The 18,402-nt window shown below is 48.9% G+C and overlaps 1 protein-coding gene across 1 annotated transcript; it reads right to left on the reverse strand.

Annotated features, from left to right (window-relative positions):
- Positions 1–505: 505 nt before the first annotated feature.
- STC2 (stanniocalcin 2) lies at positions 506–11,056 on the reverse strand. Its single transcript, XM_015876362.2, has 4 exons — positions 10,603–11,056; positions 8,680–8,822; positions 6,894–7,105; positions 506–3,836 (listed from the first exon to the last, which is right to left on the reverse strand). Exons 1-4 carry the CDS (start codon positions 10,754–10,756, stop codon positions 3,443–3,445), a joined length of 903 nt encoding a protein of 300 aa, XP_015731848.1. The 5' UTR covers positions 10,757–11,056; the 3' UTR covers positions 506–3,442.
- Between the last annotated feature and the right edge of the window lie 7,346 nt (positions 11,057–18,402).

Below are 18,402 nucleotides of genomic sequence, written 5' to 3' on the forward strand. Positions count from 1 at the left end.
AAACTCAGCACTCACAGCTCCGTCCCCTGCTTGGTGCTGCTGCTGCCTCAGGTCCCCTTCCCCAGCCAAACAGCATTTGGATGCTGAGCTGCATGCAGAGCCAGGCTGGGCTGCCTCCCTGGGGCATTTTGGTCAATGGGCAAGAGAAACTCCATAGGCACCTCTGTCCACGTTCCCATCTCTGCTCCCAGCCCAAGCTGCCAGCTCTGGGCTCGCAGGCTGACCAGGTCTCCATCCCAGGGGAACGACACATCGGTGATGAGGTCCCTGTCCCTGGCACGCAGTGGAGACGGCGGCTGCAGGGAGGGCTTGCACTGCCCCTGCCCAGGGACAGCCACCTCTGCCCCAGCTTCCAAGGGCCGTTCTTCCCCTTATTGCAGTAGCCAAAATCCCAGCTTAAACAAAAGCCAACCCCAGACTTATTCAAAACATTTATTAGTGTTTAAGGAAAATAATAGTGTGAAAGGTACAGAGCTTTGTGTCTAAAGCCATATGCTTTTTTTTTTCTTTTTTTTTTTTTAATTATTATTTTTTTCTTACAAGCTTATTTGGCTGCAAATTCTACACGAGATAAAACTGGTCTGTTTTTTGTCTTTTTTTTTCTCCCAGAGATTTGGAATTAAAAGGACAGTTTGTCTTATTTTTTCCCTTCCTTTTAGTTCAGCACTTTAAGTTAGGACAGCATTTTCCAGGGTTTCTTGGTATCTTTTTCCAGCAGGCATTTTGCTTCTCCCAGTATTCATATTCCAGAACAAGGCTCATTCCAGATGCAAAGCGTAAAGGAAACATTCATACCTTGGCTTTGAAGCTAAACCTCCTTCATGAACTGCGAGTTCATAAGGAATGTTAATTAAAGCATCATACAGTATCTAAATGGACTTTTTTTTTCTTCTTTTTTTTTTTTTCCACTTTATAAAGAATTAAGGCTATGTAGATGTCACAATAAAATACTCTCAGGTAAAACGCACCCTATTTGTTAGACGTGAACGAAGGTTTAACAATAAATAAATGATTTATGCTGTCAATAACATTATGGAACTGTATAAAACTATATTTACGTAGCTTTAAACATAAAAAAAACCCCATACTAGTGGCATGAATATATACAACACAGGTCATGACGTACGTTTAAATTATCATAGCCAGCAGTGTTCTTTTTTTTTTTTTCCTTTTCTTTAAATGGAGACACTATAATAAATAGAAATGTTAAATATTTACAATAATAGCATATGTGGAATCAGTAGATGAACACATAAAATCTTCACACACAGAGGGAAAAAAAAACAACGTTATGCCTTATACAAAAATCCCTCCCACCCACTGCTTGCCCACCCGTCCCAAAGAGATTTCCATTGACCAAGGGGAATATACAGTTTTCCCCACTCAGAACAAGAAATGAATACAAATAAAACTGTATGCATGCTGAGGTGATACGTTGACAGAGACATTCAAGGATGGACAGATCTGTATGTTTGGTTCCCATAGATGAATCGGACCTCCAACCAGAGAGATGCCCTGTTTTACTCTGATGTGTGAACATGACGTTGGTAGTGAATTGTTGGTTGTTTTGTGGTTTTTGTGTGTTGGTTTGTTGTTTTTTTTTGTGCTAAAATGCCTGGATTGTCTTTTTTGGTTCGAGCTTGTTCTACCTGGTGGCCACACACCACCAATAGGGAGAGGACGCTCACTGGAAGGAGCTCTGCTCCTTGGGTCAGGGCAGCCTTTGTCACCACACTGGGTCTGATCCCACGTCTACCTAATTAAGTTGAATGAAAACTTTGCCACAGAATGCAGCTAGACCCATTGGGATCAAGGTCACTTTGAACAAAGGCCTGGTGATTACACGGAGACACCTCTTCAACTTAGCGGTTCTCTCTTGCATCCTACATGGCTTCTATTATAAGTACTGCCTATAAATTCTGCAGGTGGATACATGCATTAAACCCTGAATATAGCTATTAGGAGCTGCGCTCACTTAGCAGTAGCTAAAATCTGAGTTGGAAATCGTAGCCAAATTCCAACACCCTCTACTGTTTATACAGCTCCTTCCCACCATGCGAGAAACGTACGTTGGTTCTCTGGGTACGTTCTGTCCCTACTCAACTGCCTTCCTGCCCCCACAGCTCTCCTCCCAAACTTTCTAAATAAGAAGGCTCAAATCCCTGGTGCGATTCCCACTTTCTAAGAAAACTCACTCTGCCTCCAGAGGAAGCTGAAGTACTCGCTCTTGTGTCCCCACGGGTGCTGTCCCCTCCCTTTCCAGTACGATATCTGGGGATAAAGGATTGCAAGTCTGCAACCTGAGAACTTTAATTGCATAGGGGGTAGGAGAGATGCATCCAAACACCTCACTCACACTTACAACTGCTTAGAGACAATAAATTCTTGGCACTCTTAATCTCCACTAAGTCACAACAATTCATGAAGTCAGCCCTCTCTCCTTATCTTTGGCATTTGATAAACCACAGCTGACAGGTGGGTTATAGCGGGCTCCACGTCCCAACAAACCACACCATGTTAGCTAAGGAGAAAGGTTCCATGGGCTTCTGACACAGCCCTGCAAAGAACTTCATACATGGGGTCCTGCATGGTCTGAGCCCATCCTCTAACGCTTGGGCTGTGCATAGGGCGGACGAGCTGTATCTGAGTGGGGGGATTTAGAGGTTTGTGAAGGAGTTCTTGGGGGCTCTCCATGCTGTGGAGCAAGGTGAGTAACAGTCAGACTGCTCTGTATGGAAGTTGACTGCCTTCGATAAGTGACTGGATAAGCAAGTGTCAAGTTATGCAGTGGTTAAAAAACAAATAGGGGGCACTTAAAAGTCGGCAGCGCTGCCCGATGGGGACAATGGCTCGGGAGACACTTAGCAGACTGCACGGAGCTCCAGACTGCACAGTCCCTATGCTAGAGGCAGGATGGCTATTTCACTGCAGAGTGTCACGGGCAGCCCTGAGCTCCTGCCTGTTCAGCCACAGGCAGAAACCAAACCCCTCTGGAATTCAGCCATCTGCTGCAAGGCTGCGCCCGGAGCCCTTGGAGGTGCTAAGCCACGAGCGGCTGCGTGCCATCTGCCTGAGCCCTCCCATAACCTTCTCCCAATAGAGGGGACCAAGAAAACAAACAAATGCGCAACTCCTCCCCTCCACTCCCCACCCCTCCCCCCTCCCCCAAAAAAAAAAGGGGAAAAAAGAATTTAGTTGGAGACATTTTGCCACATTTGGTGGCTACTCAAGTGTTGAGTTTGCTGGATCAATAACCCACTGCCACTGCTCTCCCTTTGCTACTATATACACAGTTGCTGAGGTCTATATATCTTGCAATGCCCTGTGCTTGACCTCTGAATGGGAAATGCTTTGGAATGTCCATAGACGGGAAGATGGACTCAACGGAGGAAGGTTCCAGCAGAAGGGGAGGATGTGGGTAATGGGGGTTCGCTGCCTTTTCTCACCTCTGGATGTCCGACAAGTCGGACAGTTCATCTGTCCGGTCCATGATCCCATGCACCCCCTTGGGACCATGGGCACCAGCCTTCACCCGGGCATGGGCGTTCAGGTGGCCCTTGGTACCTCTCTCTCCCTTGGCTGCTCGTGAGCTCTCCCTGTGCTCAGGCTCTGCAGGGACCAGCACATCCCCGCGGCCAGCAGCAGCTTTGCTGGCTTCGCCCGTCTTCTTTTCAGGGCCCAGAACGGCATCGCCGTGCATGGAGGAGGTGCAGAAGCTCAGGATAGAGCAGAGACTTCCCCAGTTCTGTTCGCATTGGGCCTGGACGCTTCTTGTTATTGCCTTTTTCACCTCCTCGCCACAGGTGAGCAGGATGTTCACTAGGTCAACATATGGCCTGGAGGTAAAGGAAACAATGAGAGTCAATAAATATACAGAAGGGTTTATCTATCAGTAAACTGGGGAAATGGCCTTTCTGCCTTCCCCTCCCCTCGCCCTCAGTACTGATCGGTTCATCTCCTGCCACCTGCTTACTTGGCAGCCAGGGGGGCACAAATCTCTTCCCTTGTGGGCTAGTTCTGCACCATATGCTTATTGTGCAGTGAACTGTGTTCTAACTGCCTATCTCACAGCAAGAAATGCACTCAATAGCATCCAGTGGAGCCAAGCCTCGCTCTAGTACTAAGTCTGTTCCTGCAGTGGAGATGCTCTTACTTCCAACAGAGGAAGACAGGAGGTCTATATCCTTTCAAGGTCAGGCTGGACGGGGCTCTGAGCACTGATGAAGCTTTAGGTGTCCCTGTTCATTGCAGGGGAGCTGGACTAGATGGCCTTTAAAGATTCTACACACTTGGCAAAAGTGCTGTCAAATGGAAGAACTGCTATTTCTCACTATCTCTGGTTATCTCCTTCTATGCTCCTTTGTCTCTATTAGCCAGGAGACACAACAAAGGAAGCCAGCCCTGATACACCAGCTTGCTGTCTGCAGGTGAATACCCATCAGTAGACAACAGGCAGCACATTCCCTCCTTTGAAGAGAGCAGCAAACATTCAGGTAGAGGTTCCCTGGCTTTTCTCACCATCTTCAGACCCACTCATGATCTCTTTGTCAGTAAGGCATGAGGAATCCCACTCTGGTGGCACCAAATATTTTCTTCATTTCCTTACAGAGTTAAGTACAGCCTTCAGTGCGTCCCTTGTCCCAGCCAAAAAAAGGACTCCAAACAAGCCAAGGCCAAATCCCGTTTTGCTCCCACCCATGGCCACGCACAACGCACCCTCTGAGCACAGACAGCTCTTTTCCTCCGCCAGGGGTCACAGAGTGCAGCAACTTTAAAATAGTTGCAGCCACAGGTTTTGTGGGTCAATATTGATGTTGTCTATTGACACAACCACTCAGCTGCTTGCTGGCAATTCAAGCCAGGCCTAAGGACGTGCCTCAGCCTTGTTGGAAGGAACCATCCAGACAGCAGATCAAGAGTTGCCTGGGCTCAGTGGTACAAGTGGCTGCGGTGGTATGAATGGGGGGTTGGTGGGGCACCTTACACTGGCCCTGTGACAATGACAAGCCTTGTATGACCATCTCTTCCCAAGAAGTGAGTCAGGGGAGATGAGAAAAACCAACAGATTATGATCAGCGTCAGAGATAACCCTGATTTTACTCTGCCCAACTGCTTAAGCTCATTGTGAATGACTAATCTTGGAAAGCCCTCCGTTCCCCTATCTCAAAATATTTCCCATGTTTGGATTGTTTCTGTCATGAAGGGGAAAAAAAAAAAAAAAGGAAAAAAAAAAAGAAAAAACTATTTGGAATGCAGCAGCAAAAAGTCTGCCAGGGCCTGTCACCACTTCCACCATAGCAAATGGGTCTGACCCACATCCCCACAGCAGCTGACTCTTCAGGAAGAGACTCCGCTGCCTGAATGTGCATCATTGAGAGCCAGAATGAAACAAGTCTGGCTTCTGAGCTCTTCGGTTTTGTCTTAAACATAAAATAGAAGATGGAAGAGGACTGAGAATATGAAGGAAAAAAAGAAAAAAAAAAAAAAAGAGAAGTTAAAATTGGGCATAACCTTTGCACAAGATCTTTGGAAGAAAAAGGCTGCTGGTATGACTAAAAAGTGGCTCGGCTGCCAAATATTTCAGGTATTCTAAGCCTGCCAGAGCCCTGCGGATTAATACTAGCCCATTTCTCCTTCACTGTTTTACTTTCTGCGTTTCAGCTGGCCTGACCATAGTACCTGAACTGAGCACAAGGCTGCAAGTCAGCAGACGTGATTTTATTTCCAGCCCCGCCACACTTGCCTATTGATCTTGAACAAGTTACTTAGGTCAAGAATTTCAGCAATGGCCTCTAAATTTAGGGGAGGGGAGGAGGCTGGCTGGCTTCTATTTGGGGAGCCCCATGTAGAGAAGCTGAGCTCCGATGTTGCGAGATGCTGAGAATGAAGTGTAAGAGGCCCTGTATGAGATGATGTAAATTATAGGTGTTCAGTTGAATGACCTGTGTCTTCTCAAACTGAGAACCCCCAGTTCAACTCCCCAGAAATAAGCAGCTGCCTTTGGCCATTCCTGCTTTAGCCTGCTTGTAAAATAAGAGTACCTCAGCTCCTCTTTCTACAGCATTTGGCCCTCGTATTTCTCATCTATAAGTGATGGGAGGGTTAATGGGTACCAATCACCCAGTTTACAGCCACTCAGTGCAGGCTCAGGGTGCCTACAGTGCGGTGCTGGTGTGGACCACCAATGAAAATGCAAACCTAGCAGTCAAAAAGCATTGATTCTGTGCAAATTTAATGTCAGTCACTGGGATTTGGGGTTTCTGTGCTGGCGATAGGAAGGCACAGGAAGGAAATGCCAGACTGCAGCTCTGCCACCCTTCTTGGGAGTGAGATGTTCGCCTGCAAGAAAAACGGGCTCTGAGCTTTGCATCCATGCACAGAGTTGGTACAAACAGCTTGTACCTGCCTTGTTGCTGCCATGGAGCAGCTTTGATTACTTTCAATCAGGATTTGTGCTGCCAGTGCTTGGAGGCAGCACAGAACCCATCAGAACCACTCATCATCTGACTTGTGCCTTCACTTTGAGCACCTCCATGCTTTATTAGAAAGCATCCGGGATTAACAAGGGATGAGATGCATGGGAGATTACCTGGGGGAGTGCAGCTTCTTCTAGGACAATTAACTGGGAGACATTTGGAAGTATGTATTTACAGAAGAAATTATCCCGCTGCCAACTCTGCCCAGATCTCCTTCCCCCTTCTGTTCTACCTGTCATGTAAGCAAGCAAGTCTTCCCTGGCCCGTGTGAAGAAAGCGTTCCCTTAGCGCTGCACGTGGGAAAACAAGGCCAGAAAAAGGCAAAACAGCTTTTGGGCAGATGCACAGCCCCTTGGCACCACTGTGCTCCTGGAAGGAGCTCCCACGCCTCTGACTGCGCTGTGCAGCGGCACTTACTCATGCTGCAGCAGGTCTTTGAAGTGAATCATCTCCACAATGACCTGGACGTTCTCCTTGGCAGCGGAGCAGAGGTCATGCTTCAGGTAGCACTCCCGCTGTAACTGGAACACCATCTCTTTAATGGCTGGGCACTTACGGCTGATGCAGCTGAATTTATGCCTCAAGGCATGAGCCTTACACTTCAGAGCGTCTTTAATGAAGGATTTTCCCTGAGAAGAAAAGAAATGGAGGAGGTCGGTGTTTCTGCCCATTAAGCGCAGCAGCTGATTTATGCCCAGCTAGCTGCTCTGCAGGACAATGTCAGGGGGTTATTACACCGCTGGGGATATCACTCAGTGGCTGCATTTCCCCTCTTCTCTTTGTTTATCTGCCTTTAAAGACCACACTGAGTAACCCTGCCTTGCTCTTCCATAGGAGCTGAACCCACTGGGCTTCCTCACAGACATTATGAGGTTGCTCACAATTCACTCATTCAACTGCTTAGGGGGAAAATCAAACCCATCCCTGCCTTTCCTCTGCGCTGCTGACACCACACCATGTGTGTCATAGCCTGGCAGCTCTTTCTCACTCCCTCCACTCTGCTGAGCAATAAATGCATGGAAGCCTCCTGCATCTCTTAACTGCATCGGAACCTTTATACAAATGCCTCTGGAAGACCAGATTCTTACTGCCTTTTATCCAGAGGGTATGCCAGCATGGTTCCATTGACACAAACTGATCTGTGAGCAGGTTTTGTCTCCAAGTTGTTTCAACTCAGAAATGCTTTTTTTGCCAATTAAACAACTCCTCCAGTTATCACTCCTGCCCCACATGCCCTTCCCTTCAGGGTGAAACATGCACAGCACAGCGGGAGAACGAGGATAAGAGAAAACTGGTATGCAAACCCAACCTGACATCATTTCTTATGTTTCAGAGAGGGCAGAAAGCAGAGTGTGGCTAGTGCTAGCCCTGCTGCTCAATGCACTCTGAACTCAGAAGCTTTTAGATACCCACGTGCTTTAGGAGAACCAACCCCCATGTCAGCAGTTAACCAGACCCTCTGCACATCCATGGCAATGTCAGCCTAAGCTTCCCTACTGCTCTCAGCAGTGCTGTGGAGCTGCTGCTCTGCTGTAAGCTGTGCGCTCAGGCCAGATGCCGCTGGCCCGCCGTCACGCTCTCTCCCCTCCACGCTGAAATGGGAGAGGAGGTTTACAAGACATAATAACAGGATGTCTCAATGATGCATAAACGGTCTGGGGAGAAAATGAAGGAGACGAACTTAATACTGCATACCATCCGAGTAATGTATTTTAATGTCAGTGCTTGAACTGAAGGCTGATTTGAATGCGGCAGCTTTAGGAGGCTGCCTGTACTGGTTGTGCGCAAGTGTGGGGAACCATGCTTTAATAACCGCACGTTGGGAAATGCTTTCTGATACATCTAAATGAGCTTGGGAGCCCAAGCTGCACTGCAGAACCATCTTTAAACAAAGATGACGTAGCAGCTTAAGCTGCTTAATGCTTCTGAAAACCATGCTCATCTATGTGGCTGTTCTGATTTAGTTATCCTGGGAACAGCAGGGAAACATCCTCCCATGGAGCTGAGCAAGGAGCAGCCTGGCTGCTGGGACGCTGCTCTTGGGTTTTGATTCTGGACCCTTCAATAGTAAAAAAAATCCTACTGAAACTGGTCACGTGCAAAAGCAGGATGCTCCTTAACGCTAGCTTTTCCCTAAGATATATTGAAGAGCAAAAATACATGCAAAGTGCACATGAGAACCAAACGTATCCGGGTGTATTACCTGGGCATCGAATTTTCCAGCGTTGTGCAGGAAAGTCATGCAGATCTCGTGTAAGCCTCGGATCTCGCAAGAATTGTTCTCAAAGCACTCAAACACTCCGCATCCCACATCGCCAGCATTAACCAGGCAGTGCTGGATCTCAGCTAAAAGGAGCATTGATTACAGTTAGCTTGATGAACTGTTCTGAGGAGCTGCTGGTGGATAGAGGGGAGGGAGAGAGAGAGATTTTGCTAACACCATCAGTTTGGAAGAAAAAGCTCATGTGACAACAGCTCTTGTACCCACAGCATGCCCATTTTCTGCAGAAATTAGGCCAAAACTTGGGTGCATTATGTTATGAAAGTGATATCTAAGAAACAAGTGCCAAATCCACTATACTTACGTCAGGCTACTTCACATGAGAACTAAGGCTCTGCATTCCTCAGGAGCAAAGGACAGGCGGGATTCTTGCTGTCTGACTGTACAGAGCCCCCATCAAATCCCAGTGCCAAAATGAGAGGACGCTGAGAAGCTGCTCCCAGCCCAATGGGCTGCTCCTGGCACTGGGAGGTGGTTCATGTGCTACAGCACAGCGTTCTCACCGGCTGCTGGGTGTCCCCTGGGCTGATGTCTATGAAGTTAATGGCAAAACTCCCACTGATAAACAAAGTCCTTTGCACTGAGAGTTGCATAAAGCTGAGACTATGTCCTCAACTAGGCAAAAAAAAAATCAATTTTAAAGACATTTTTATATGTGTATTTAGGACATATAAAGTAGATCTACTGCACCCAGCGGTTACATACGTGTTTATTCTACGCTGTCAGATATTATGTAATAGCATTAAAAAAATGCTGGCTAACACTTAGGGGGGAAAAAAATAACTAAAATTCCAATTCAGCTTTAAAAAAAGAAAGGAAGAAAGAAAAGATGTTGGTAGCATTGTCAGAGGGAAGGGGGTTAGAGAAAACCCGGGGATAAAAGTTAAACAGGGGCAGCTTTTAGACCGGGACCGAGGATGCTAAGAATGTCTGCGTGCCGTGCCCTAGTGGTACCTTTAATTAAAGCTCGCTCTTGGGAGCCTGCCTAACCCCTCCGAACCGCAGCGTGTTCCAGGCATCCCCTGTACCGTGCGGTCCCTCTGCTGAGCGCTCGCTGCAACTTCCCGGCTGGGCGCAGCCTCCAGCGCGGATGCGAGTGCGGAACCCGACGGGGTTCAATCGAATCCCCGGCTCGGAACCAGCTCACACTCCTCATCCCCACCAGCAAAAGTGATGATGGTGGGCAACAGGGGGGGGGGCAGGGTTCGGCTCTGGGCTTCATCCCGGCGTAGTGCGCGGCGGAGCGCCGCCCCGACAGCGCGCACCGGGGGAAAAAATGGAGCTCTTTGTGGAGCTGCGGAGCACGGAGCCGGGCTTTTTTGGGGCCGGGAGCTCAGCTGTAGTGCTTGTGTTGGCATCCGGATGCAAACCCTCGGCGGATCACATGTCCTGGCTCCAGCGTGCTGAGAACTGCACAGTGCCGTGATTCACATGTGGCAGTCCCTAATGGGCATTCGTGCATTCCTGCTCGTGTGTGTTTAAACACGTCTCGCAGCACGGAGAGTGTTAAAAAGAAAAGGGGGAGAAAAGGGGGAGGGAGGGGGCAGATGGGGGGGGAAGGGAAGCGCTGGATCCCGCGCTCTATGAGCACGGCTGGGAAGAGATCCAGCAGAGCGCACGCTCTTTCGAGGCAGATAATGCTCGGCTGAAGGAGAGACCCCCGCACACCGCCCTCCTCCGCATCACTGCGCGGCTCCCACGGGGGGAGGCAGAGCCGGGACCCTTTCCTCCATCCCTTGGCCGAGAAACTTTCCGCTCGCCCCCAGCCACGCTGCCGGGCAGCTCCGAGCTGTCACAACCCACCGATCCCCCCCCCCCCAACCCCAGCAGCCCCCACAGCCGTACCTGTGTTCTGCAGGGACAGCCGCCCCTTCTGTTGCGGGGTGCGCTCGGGCTGTCCCTCGGGCGGCCGCGTGGCCTCAGTGCCCGCCGCCACCGCCCGGGCGATGAGCAGCAGCAGAGCCAGAGCCGGCAGCTCGCCGCGGAGCCCCGCGCACATGGTCGCGCTTTGCCCTCCTCCTCCTCCTCCTCGCCGTCTCCTCGTCCTCCTCCTCCCCCGCGGGTTGGTGCTGCTGCTGCTGCCGCCGCACCCGGGCCCAGCGCGCTGCTCGCCGCGGCTCCGCGTACCGCATGTGCCCGGCGCTGCTCGGCGCGGAGTGTCGGCGGCGGCGCCGGAGGGTGCCTCAAATATCCCCGCCGAGCCCCGGTGGCACTCGCATGAGGGAGCCGAGCAGGTGTCGCTCCGACTCGCGGCCAATGGCAGCCGTCGCCAGCTCCGACCGCCCGCCGGGGGCCGGCCCTGTCCTGGCGGCAGGTTGCAGCCTCCCTCCTCCCCCCCGGTTCCCCCCCGCCCCTTCCAACCCCGCTCTGCTCCGAGCCGGGCTGGGTGCGGGGGGTGACGGAGCGGAGCGCTGGGGCTGGGGGCGGGGGGGGCTGTTTCCGCTGTCCTGCGGCACTCAGCTCTCGTTGCATGACTTGGTTAAAAAAATAAAACATCTCTCTCTCTTTCCCCCCCACCACCTCCCCCCCTTTCACCCCTTTCACCCCCCGCTCCTTGTCCAGAGCAGCTGTTGCACAGAGTTTCTTGGAAATCTTCCCCTCCCTTTTTCCTTTTCCTTCCTTCCCCCCCCCCCCCCCCCTTTCATTTTTTTTTTCTTTTTTCTTTTTTCAATTAATTTTTATTTTCCAAAGATTTGGGATCATGCAAGCACTGCAGGGGACAAATGGGACAAAGCCATCACTTAGGGGATGTGGCACTCGATCCCTCTGCCTTTCATGCCCTCAGAAGTGCACACTACAAGGAGGGGGCATCGCCCTCGCAGCCCCCCCCCCCACCCCCCAACCCTGCTGCATCCCCAGCTCTCGCTTTTGGTCTTGGTGGGGGTGGTGTCGGAAGGAAAATGTACAGCAGGTGATGGGAAGTGCTGTGCTGGCACGGACAGGGCCGCCCGCTCCCCTCGCCCTGCTGTAATGCACATCAGATGTTTCATCAGCCCCTGGTGCTGCATGGGGCGTGCTGGGCTGGGGGTCCCGCTGCGTGGGGGGGGGGTGAGGGGGGGCACAGCCAAGAATGTCTCCAGCTGCTGCCGCTGCCTTCCCCACAGCTGTCAGAATGCACTTGAGGAAATCCACTCACACCTCCCCGAGCAGGGGTCTCCTCGGTGGGACGTGCTGCCGTGCTGCAGGACCATGGCTCCACTGCAGCAGCACAGACGCTCCATCTCCCAGCTCTCTCCCTGCTGCCCCCAACACCCTCAGCTCTGCTTGCTTGGGCCTTCCCTCCTGTCCCAAGCTGGAGCTTTGCTCACTGGGTCTGAGCTGTGCAGGTTCTGCTTCTTGTTCTGTAAGATTTGACAGCTGAACATCATTGTAAGACCAAAATCTGTACCAAGCTCATGTGGAAATTCCCTGTTATCAATGCACTGCTGCCTCAAAAACCGCAGCATGCAGCTTCCCTCTGAGCTCACTGTGCTGTGTGGATGATTGCAAAGCCCCCGTGCCCTTTTGACAATGGAAAAGAGGATTTTTTTGGTGCATGTTTATTTGTTTGCTTCATTTTTACCTCGCCCTGGTGCTTGCTGGCCCTCCTGCCCTTGTCCTCCAAGCTATTTATTCTGCTGAAGAATTTTACTGTTTAACTGCCTTTGCTGGGTTTAACCACCTGCCCTTAGCAGTTCTCATCTCCAGTGCTGGAGAAGCAGTGGCTGAGTTAGCTCAGAGCAGCTCGGATGGAGACAGGCAGGGGAGCTTAAGGTGCAGCAGGAGAGGCAACAAGCAATGTTTCCGACCTGCAAGTTGTATTGTATTTGCAGTAAACCTTCTTTTTAATGATTTTTATTTCCATGCCTCACAAATGGTACTTCCTTCTGTCATCTCTCCATTGCCTCAGGTCAGATGCTCTCCTGCAGCCATCCCCCACAGACCTCTCTGCCCTTCATTAAAGTTGCGATTTTTGGGTGGGTTTTTCCCCTTCTAACTCAAAGGAATTCCACATTTCCTCCATCCCAGACCCCACTCCCTCCCTCTGGGCTCCTCTATGCTCACAGCATCCTCTGAACCACGCGGTGTCCGTCCTCCCCTCCAGCCCACATTGCATCGATTGCTCCCTCCAAGGTTATTTTCACATTTCTCCTCCTTACCAAACCTGTTCCTATCACAGCACCCCCTCGTGTTACTGTTTGGTGGAGAAAGCTGACAGCGAGCAGAACTCTCCCCACTGCCTTCTGCTCTGCAGCGCTGTGGGCAGTGATGGGATTTTCTCCCTTTTCCTCCTCAGGGTGCTCTGGGATCATAGGATCCATTCCTTTCCCAAGCAAGGCAGGGTGCAGCGAGAGCATCGTAAAACCAAGAGCTGTTAGAAAAAATGCTCACGACACACGATTCATGCTCTAGCAATTTTGGCATCTTCTGGAGAACAGCGTTTTACTCGTTCTCTGGCTGCCAGCGTGAGTGCCAGGTGATTTTATAGAGCACTTATCAATTCCAGCCATTTCGAGGCTGGTTTCCAGCTGCCTTGGGATGCCTCTGAGCTGTGGATGTGCTCGGGCAGCAGGGAGCTCGTGTCTGGCTGTGGGATGGGGTCTGGCCCTCAGGGTGCTGTGTGAGAAGGGACCTCAGAGGGGGTTGAGGCTCATTCCAGCAGCCTGTTGGCTTTGGGAAGTGCGCTTTTTAGCTCCCTTTGACTAATACATATAGGTGTTACTTTATAATAGCGTTTTGTGCTTTGATCGAAACATGATCAAGCGTGAACGTTTTGCAACTGCCTTTAAATGGGAAGCATTTAATTGTTTGGGGTTTTCAGGGAGAAGAGGTGCTTTCATGATTATTATCAGGGCTGCGTCCCTGGAAGGCCTTCTCATGCTGGTGAGGGCTGAAAAATGCTGCGCAAGAGGCACATGGGGAGAAGCCGGTGACTTGAAAAGGGCAGAGGATGCTGAGGGGAAGGTGTGCCAAGGTCTGAGTTCTGAGAGTTTATCGGTGACTAAAAGCGTTTCGCAGCAGAGGTACAATAAGCTGTGCCGTGCAGCCCAAGCAGCTCAGTGTATTTCATCAGACTTGAGAAAAGAAGCAAGACTGGGGAATTTAGTGTTGCCTCTTCTCCTGGGTAATTTCCCCACCTCGGGGCTTAGTGCGAGGTGCTGACTTGCAAATGACACATCATTACGAACCAGCCCAGAGCAGCAGAGCATCGCTGGGAAAGTGGTCGGAGAGTGGAGGAGCTGCCTCTTGGACCTCGTTCCTGGTGTGGGACCTGCACTGGGAAGGTAACTTTAATTCCCACAAGCTGGTTCTTGGATGGTGCGAATAAAGCTGCTGACGGTGACTGAAATGGGATCTGACACTAGAGAACCTGTTAGGCTCAGTGCACGTGGGCCTGGTGGGAAGCTTGAAAGGGCTGTATTTTAAGCCACTTTTCCTCCATCTATCATCGATTCGGTATTTTTCAATCTCTGTCACTGTAGTTTTTAAGACCAATGAGCAGAAATTGACAACGAAGCCACAGAAAATGAAATGCAAGAAGAGTCAAGAGCTAATTATGTTACAGATGACACCGACTTGTTTTCCCCATTATGTAGAAACCAAGCACTTGAGAAATGGTCCCAGCGAGTTACGCACCGGGTTTAAAGATGGTTTGGCTTCTCTGATAGAATATGGACTATTTGAGAGATTTATAAGGGTCAGAAATCCTGCCGAACGTTTTAGTATTTAGAGCAGCAGGAAACCACTCTGCGATATTTTTAAAGCAGGTATTTACTCAAGTAATTGGTTACTTTTTATGTGGAATGAGAAAACCTGGTGTAGCTATATTGGACTTGACATAAAAGAGAGGTATGTAATTTGTGAGCAAAACAGGGTGGAATGTACACATTGTACCTGGGGAGGTATTTCGAGAAAGACAACTCCTTGAGACAAAAAGCCAAAACAACAGACGAGCTGGGTTGCATGCCAGCATTGTTTATTCCTTGGTTAATCAGCTGTGTAATGAGTGTCCAGAAACAAACCCTGCTGCCCAGGTAGGTTAAGTTTCAAACCCTTCAAGCTTTGTGGACTTGGTAAAATGGATTACATGGAAGCTGGACGAGAAACACATGTTTCTGAGAACACTTTGGTTCAAATAATAATAATAATAATAATAATAAAGCGGCAACATTGGTGCCAACAATTTACTACAGAATATATGAACCAGATGCCGTTAAACTATAATTCCAAGCAATTTGCCAGAATTATGTATTGATTTTATTCCTGCAGTCAAACTGAAGATCCGCGTGTTTCTTATTACTTGTGGATATAAACAAAAATGTGGTGCGATTACAACGAATATAAGGCAGATAATGCCAAACAGACGGGATTTCTATGACTACTGCACTAAGTAAAGAAAAATGGAAGCTCTGTTGATAATTATGTGCAAAGGGCTCGGCAGAATGTGGCGATTCAAATTGAGGCGTATCAGGCTGCAGTCTGCTTAGTCACCAGATAAGAGCTTTGGCCAAACGCATCTGTTTCTCCCCATTTCTCACAGTAGTACATTCTTTTCTTTTTTCTTCTTAAAAGAATGGGAAAGAGATCTGTAAGACATGCTGAATTACTTACATTCTTCACTACTATAATACAGGGAAGGGACTTGTTCTCTGCTTCTTGCGGGCAATCTCTGACTTGCCAGTTCTTACCCAGATGAGCTGCTTTGTGATGCTTAAAAAGACAGACATTGACGTCAAGCCTGCCATCTTGAAAGGACAGAATGAGTTTTAGGAGGAGTTTTTATGCCATTACATGTCATTCAGGTTATAAAGAGCTCTGGCTGGCACTCCTACAAGCTGAAACAGCCTTTACCTACTGTCAAGAGGCTCTCAGAAAACCTCAAATAATTTCCTTCAGTGAAGTGGCTGCTTCAGTCATCTGTGGCTTGACGCAGAGAAGTGCTGAACATCCTGTAACACCCATGTCCCCAGGTTGGACTCCAAGGCAGCCAGGAGGAAAATAATGCTGGAAACTCAAGAAAAGAGATTTGAGAAGGATCCTGGATTCAGAGAATTGTTTGGTGAAGTCACCCAATCCAAATTCCCTGTTGTGCTATGAAGGAAAGAGTAATCTGCAAAAGATTTGCAATTGAGTCTTTGGTCTCATCCCGGCTCTTCTGCACAAATCTTGCTGATTTTGAGGAAAACTCTTTCTGTAGAGCAATAGGTGTTCTGTGGGTTCCCCATCACAAGACCACCAGGTATAGAAAGCATCAAAGTTAATGTGCTTCGATGGGGGCAGGATCCAAACTCAGACATCAGTGTCCACCTGCACTTCAATATGATTTTGAACCTGCCAAGTCCTGAAGCAGCAGTTACAGGAGAGAGAACTGCCACTGCAATGCTAATACCAAAGCCCAGTGCAAACAATTTAGCTAAGTGTCACAGCTGACACATTTATCAGACACAACCCAACTTATGCGTGTTTATGATGCAGTGATATGAGGCAGAAGTTAAAGATGGGTGAGATTTGCCTGTCCTTGGCAGTGCCAGGTTATTCCTATGTGCAATGCTTCTGGCTTTCTCCACACATGGAAGACTCAGCTTCATCAGAGTCTTGATGCTTCTTTTCTCCTTTTCTCTTCCCTCCACCTCCTTGTTCCTGGTAACACCCACATCTAGAAGGAGCCATGAGTGATAGTACCAGGAAGCACTCAAACAGCACTGCATAGCTGCTATCAGAGTGGATACTGACCACATTGTTTTGCTCTGGAAGAAACTGTCTTGGCATTCCCATCCTTTCAGTTCATATTAACTCTAGCTTAACTTGCAGCCAGGCCAAAAAAAAATATGCTATTGTCTGTCGTGTCAGGACTATCAGAAACTCAGGTCAGGTAACGGCACTATAACTCTGTGGGGCTCGCCAAGAAGGAAACATGCCAGTGTAATTATAGTGGTAATTATAGCACCGTAGTCACTGCCCACAAAGTACAACACTGCAGAGTACAATGATTCCAGAATCAGAGTCTAAACAATCTAATGCTCTTCAATTTCCCTGCCCGCCAATCCTGGCTCTCAGTCTGATTGACCTCAGATTGAAAGCGAATCCGCCTCTCCCGTGAATGGCCGTACGGATGCCAGGAACACGAACTGAATGGATGCTTTGCCTGCCTCACTGAAGCTTTTTCCCCACTGACCAGCAGCTGATGCTGAAGCTAAGAGCCAGTTTTTGCTTTCATGCTGTATGTGACAAATTAAATGCATTTCTGCAGAGCGAGTGAGAGCATACGCAGCAGACATACACCTCCACAGCTCCACTGTGGACTCCCATTGGCTTTGCATAATGAAGTTTCTGCTCTTCCCTCAGCACTGGAAATTCTCAGCACAGTTCAAACAAGAAGTAACCCATTGCTTGACAGCCATTCCCATGGCCTAACAACGTGACCCTGGGAAAGTGGGACCTCTTGTTTCTCTCAAATGGGATCCAGGTAGATGCTCTGACACACAGCAGTGAATTTCAAAGCAATGTGTGTGATGGTCCCTTTGGGACCTACATGACATATGGATTTGTGTTCTTCCTGTGAAATAAGAACTACCGTGGATTGAAGTCCACATTAAAATAAATAAGCTGCTTGGGGAATAATTATTTGCCAAGCCTGGGCAGCTGAGACTGAGAACATTCCCCAGATCTTGCCAGATCTGAGCAGGACTTGCAGAGAGCCCATAGCAAAACCAGGGCTCCCGCAGTGAGCAGCTGTAGAGCTGGGGCCATGCCTGCGGATGCTGGAGGAACTTACCAATATGGGAGTGGTCAACTTTCCATGTACCAAGGGAACAGATCCCATCCTTTTGGGATGGGGCTGGATGACTGAAGCTAAAGTCTACTTTCAAAACAGCTTTGACTATTTGAGTTCTTATTGTGCTTGATGAAGGATTAGATTTTGCTTTCTATAGAAGCCTTTTATTTTGCTGCACTGTGGTAGTGGGAGCTGTGTGCTGTTGTTTGTACATTGCCATGTGCTCTGGGTGTGCTGTGCAGTGTATCCACAAGCATGCATGCCTGCTTCCAGTGGGATCTGATGCCAGCAAAAACATTATTCAAAGAGATAGGCAATTACTTAAGACTTTGTCTAATGTTACAGAAGGAGCAGTGGACTACTTGATTCAGTTTAGTATTCATACATGGTTCAGAGATAAATAAAAGGCTATAATTCTTTTGAGGGATTCCGCTGACATAATAAACCACGAGAGCTCAGCTAGTCAGCAGAAAGCAAAGACTGGATTATAGCTGGGCTTGTCAGCATGGGACCATACATGGCAGTATCTCATGTCTGCAAAGGAAGTATTTCAAAAGGTTTTTTCTTTAAATCCATACCCCAAAATGGAAGACTTGATGGATGTGTTTTCTATAAGAGAACCCTCAGAGATAATCCTTGCTTTCTTCCCTGCTCTCATGGAATCAGATTTTATTCTGGAAATGTGTTCGTGAATGGAATTCAGTTCTTTCACCCAATGAACCATAAATGCACCACCACAGCTGCAGGTCTGGCTGGTGTGTGGGTGTCCCCACGTGGCTCCTCTCCCACCCAAGAATTCTGCCTGCCTGTGGATGCAGACTGGAACTCAGCATTATTTAAATGCATTCTGTACTTGTACTGGGTAGATTCTCTGTCTGTTTCAGCTACAC

Source organism: Coturnix japonica, chromosome 13 (genome assembly GCF_001577835.2).
Source record: "Coturnix japonica isolate 7356 chromosome 13, Coturnix japonica 2.1, whole genome shotgun sequence".
Taxonomy (NCBI): Eukaryota; Metazoa; Chordata; class Aves; order Galliformes; family Phasianidae; genus Coturnix; species Coturnix japonica.

What these genes read in the sequence shown, in the direction of transcription:
- STC2 (XM_015876362.2), bottom strand. Translation starts at nt 10,756, where the DNA reads ATGTGCGCGGGGCTCCGCGGCGAGCTGCCGGCTCTGGCTCTGCTGCTG. An exon ending in GCTGTCCCTGCAGAACACAG is followed by an intron (nt 8,823 to 10,602) that starts GTACGGCTGTGG and finishes TGCTCCTTTTAG; the next exon opens with CTGAGATCCAGCACTGCCTG. An exon ending in AAAGACCTGCTGCAGCATGA is followed by an intron (nt 3,837 to 6,893) that starts GTAAGTGCCGCT and finishes CTTTACCTCCAG; the next exon opens with GCCATATGTTGACCTAGTGA.